Source organism: Artemia sp. Qi Xiang Cuo, chromosome 14 (genome assembly GCF_049724085.1).
Source record: "Artemia sp. Qi Xiang Cuo chromosome 14, ASM4972408v1, whole genome shotgun sequence".
In the NCBI taxonomy this organism is placed as follows: Eukaryota; Metazoa; Arthropoda; class Branchiopoda; order Anostraca; family Artemiidae; genus Artemia; species Artemia sp. Qi Xiang Cuo.
This window is the reverse complement of record NC_142807.1, coordinates 69,161,974-69,164,459: the sequence shown is the minus strand read 5'-3', so window position 1 is coordinate 69,164,459 and position 2,486 is coordinate 69,161,974. Positions and strand designations below refer to the sequence as shown.

Sequence of the window (2,486 nt, the reverse complement as noted above, 5' to 3'; positions counted from 1 at the left end):
AAATATGTAGCCCAAGAAATAAATGGCTTCTCTTTGAACTCCCACTATCAAAGAATAATTTAAGTAACGCTTTTGATTTACGGTAATCTAGCAAATTATAGTTCAAAGATTTGAGTTAACACCAAAAATCGTTTGCTTTTTAGCTTCAAATCGAGCCATACCTTGAAGACTCTCAATGTTGCAAATGTAATTTGATGATAGCCCCATACTTCTGTCGAGATCCTCTGTGTTTCAAATACTATTGCAAATCATGCTGGACTGTCGACCATCCTGAAGGGAGTCTACTTGCGTCCCATAAGGTCATTACGCGGACTGAGCGTAATACCATCATGCGTGCCTCAATGGACCATGCATTCTAGATGTTTCTTTTACTGGTTTTACCATTTCACGGTAAAGAGTGTGGTTTTCAAAGTTTTTCCAGTTTGAGTTTTGATTTTTTTTTTTAAATCTTAGTTTCTCGATTGGAGACATGAAAGCTGTTTTAGTGAAGTTATCCCATTTTTGTTCAGATTTAAATTTTTAGTTTATAGATTTACAGTTTCAGTGTTTTAGTTTATAGTTTAAGTGTTTTGATTTATAAGGAACTTTTTTCATCTTTTTTTCCAAAATTACGATTTCATGTAATTTTGTTAATTATCATAAAATAAAAATTTTATGTTTAAGCGGAATATTTTTGGACGACAGAAAGCTAATTTTGAATCGTGAGGATATATATGGATCACCATTCAAAAACCGTCCGGATGTTAAACCGACTGACTGTTCCTTTTTCAGTTTCAGTGGTAACAGTCAGATACATAAGTAACTGGGTTATTCTTGGTGGAGCCTCATATATAAGCAGGGTTGCCGTCAGAGCAAAAAATCCACAACATCCCGAATAAAAATCTCCAGAAACGCAAAAAAATGCACAATTTTGCTATTTCTTTTGCAAATTTGTTAAACTCGGTGGCCAATGATGATGGGTTGGACCTTATGACTCTTCTTTGTGCTTAGAAAAAGCCTTTTTATGTATTTGCCTGCCATTTCATATTTTACTTGGCTTAATTTTTAATTTTATTTTTCTGGTTTTCCTTTTCCATTCCTATTCCAGTAAGATTCCTATTCCATTCACCAATCCAACTCCCCTTTGGTTTTTGCCTTTTTACTCCTCGCTCCACAGCTGGCATCTTTAATGACAAGCTCTAGCTTTGAAAAAAAAGAACACTCAAGTGGTGGCATTTTTTTAAATTATTATTTTTTATATCTGAAAATTGTTGTGGGTCAACTCTAAGTAAAAAAATAAAACAAGCAGTGATAAGTCTTCTCCCCTGGCTCCTTTGATGAGACTCCTAATCCGGTCTTTCATCTAAATACTGTGGTTTGGAGGTTTCATATAAAAGAAGTGTATGGCAACAAACAAAAGAGTCTGAGAGTGCATAAAACTACCAGCCAGCAGAAATCGACTTCATCCTGGATTTTCTAACAGCAGCCATTTTCCACACCCGCATTTTTACCATATGTACCTAGCAGGTATTGCTACCCTCTGTTGCAATCATTGTTGCAAGCTCTCTGAACATTATCAAATACTTTTTTAGAATGATCCGTCAGATCGTGGCCTCGTTAATGGATTCTTAAAGATTTAAAATTAAATATTTCATGAATTTAAGGTTAAATGCTGGGGTTTATCTTTAAGCTAAAAAGTTGAATAAGCAAAGAAGACAATATATATATATATATATATATATATATATATATATATATATATATATATAAATGCTGGTATCTAAATAGGCATCCACGTGTTTTATTCTCAACTTGGAAGCAGAAAAGACAAAGACAAACTCTTTGACGTACAGAGCACCGTTAACTACTATACGTCAGTTTTGCAAAAGGTAAGGAATTAATGCTCTTTAATTAATTTTCCTTTCTACTGCAACTGGGCCCAAATAATACCTTTATCATTTACTATTCCTGAATTGCAGTACCAATTACAAACAAGGAAACGTTAAAATCAGGATAAAATACACTTGAAAACAACTTCTAATCCAGAAATATACAAACTGTTCACTTCTCTCAGTCAAAACCTGTTCACAATTCACAGTATATTACAAGGCCGTACCCAGAAGGGGGGGGGGGAGGGGTTAGGAGGGTCTGACCCCTCCCCCCCCAAAAAAAAAATATTTGTCTGACTCGTAAAGACGTAATAAAAATGGATATAAACAAATTTTGTATGCGTTTTTTGAGTTTTTTTTGTGTCACCCCCCCAAAAAAAAAAAAAAAATCTTGAGTAAAACCCCTCCGAAAAAAAAATTCTGGGTACAGCCTAGGTATATTATCTTCAAATTTGGAACACTAGAAACCAGGACTTCCACCAAGACCTTTGAAGGCAGGGGTGGATCAAGAGCGAAATCATGGGGGGGGGGATATGACAAGGGTGCCAATGAGCAAAATCTTGGGGGGGGCAATGTGAAAAAGGTGCCAATAATTGACCAAATTGACAAGTTTGTTCT

At 35.1% G+C, this 2,486-nt stretch overlaps 1 protein-coding gene across 1 annotated transcript in view; it reads left to right on the top strand.

The window, feature by feature from the left end:
• orb (polyadenylation element binding protein orb) overlaps positions 1-565 on the top strand; it is a 61,516-nt gene extending 60,951 nt beyond the window's left edge. Inside the window, exon 10 of the mRNA XM_089100098.1 lies at positions 144-565. Within this exon, the coding sequence (XP_088956224.1) occupies positions 144-359 (216 nt within the window). The 3' untranslated portion in view covers positions 360-565. The remainder of the gene's footprint in view (positions 1-143) is intronic.
• The last annotated feature ends 1,921 nt before the right edge of the window (positions 566-2,486 follow it).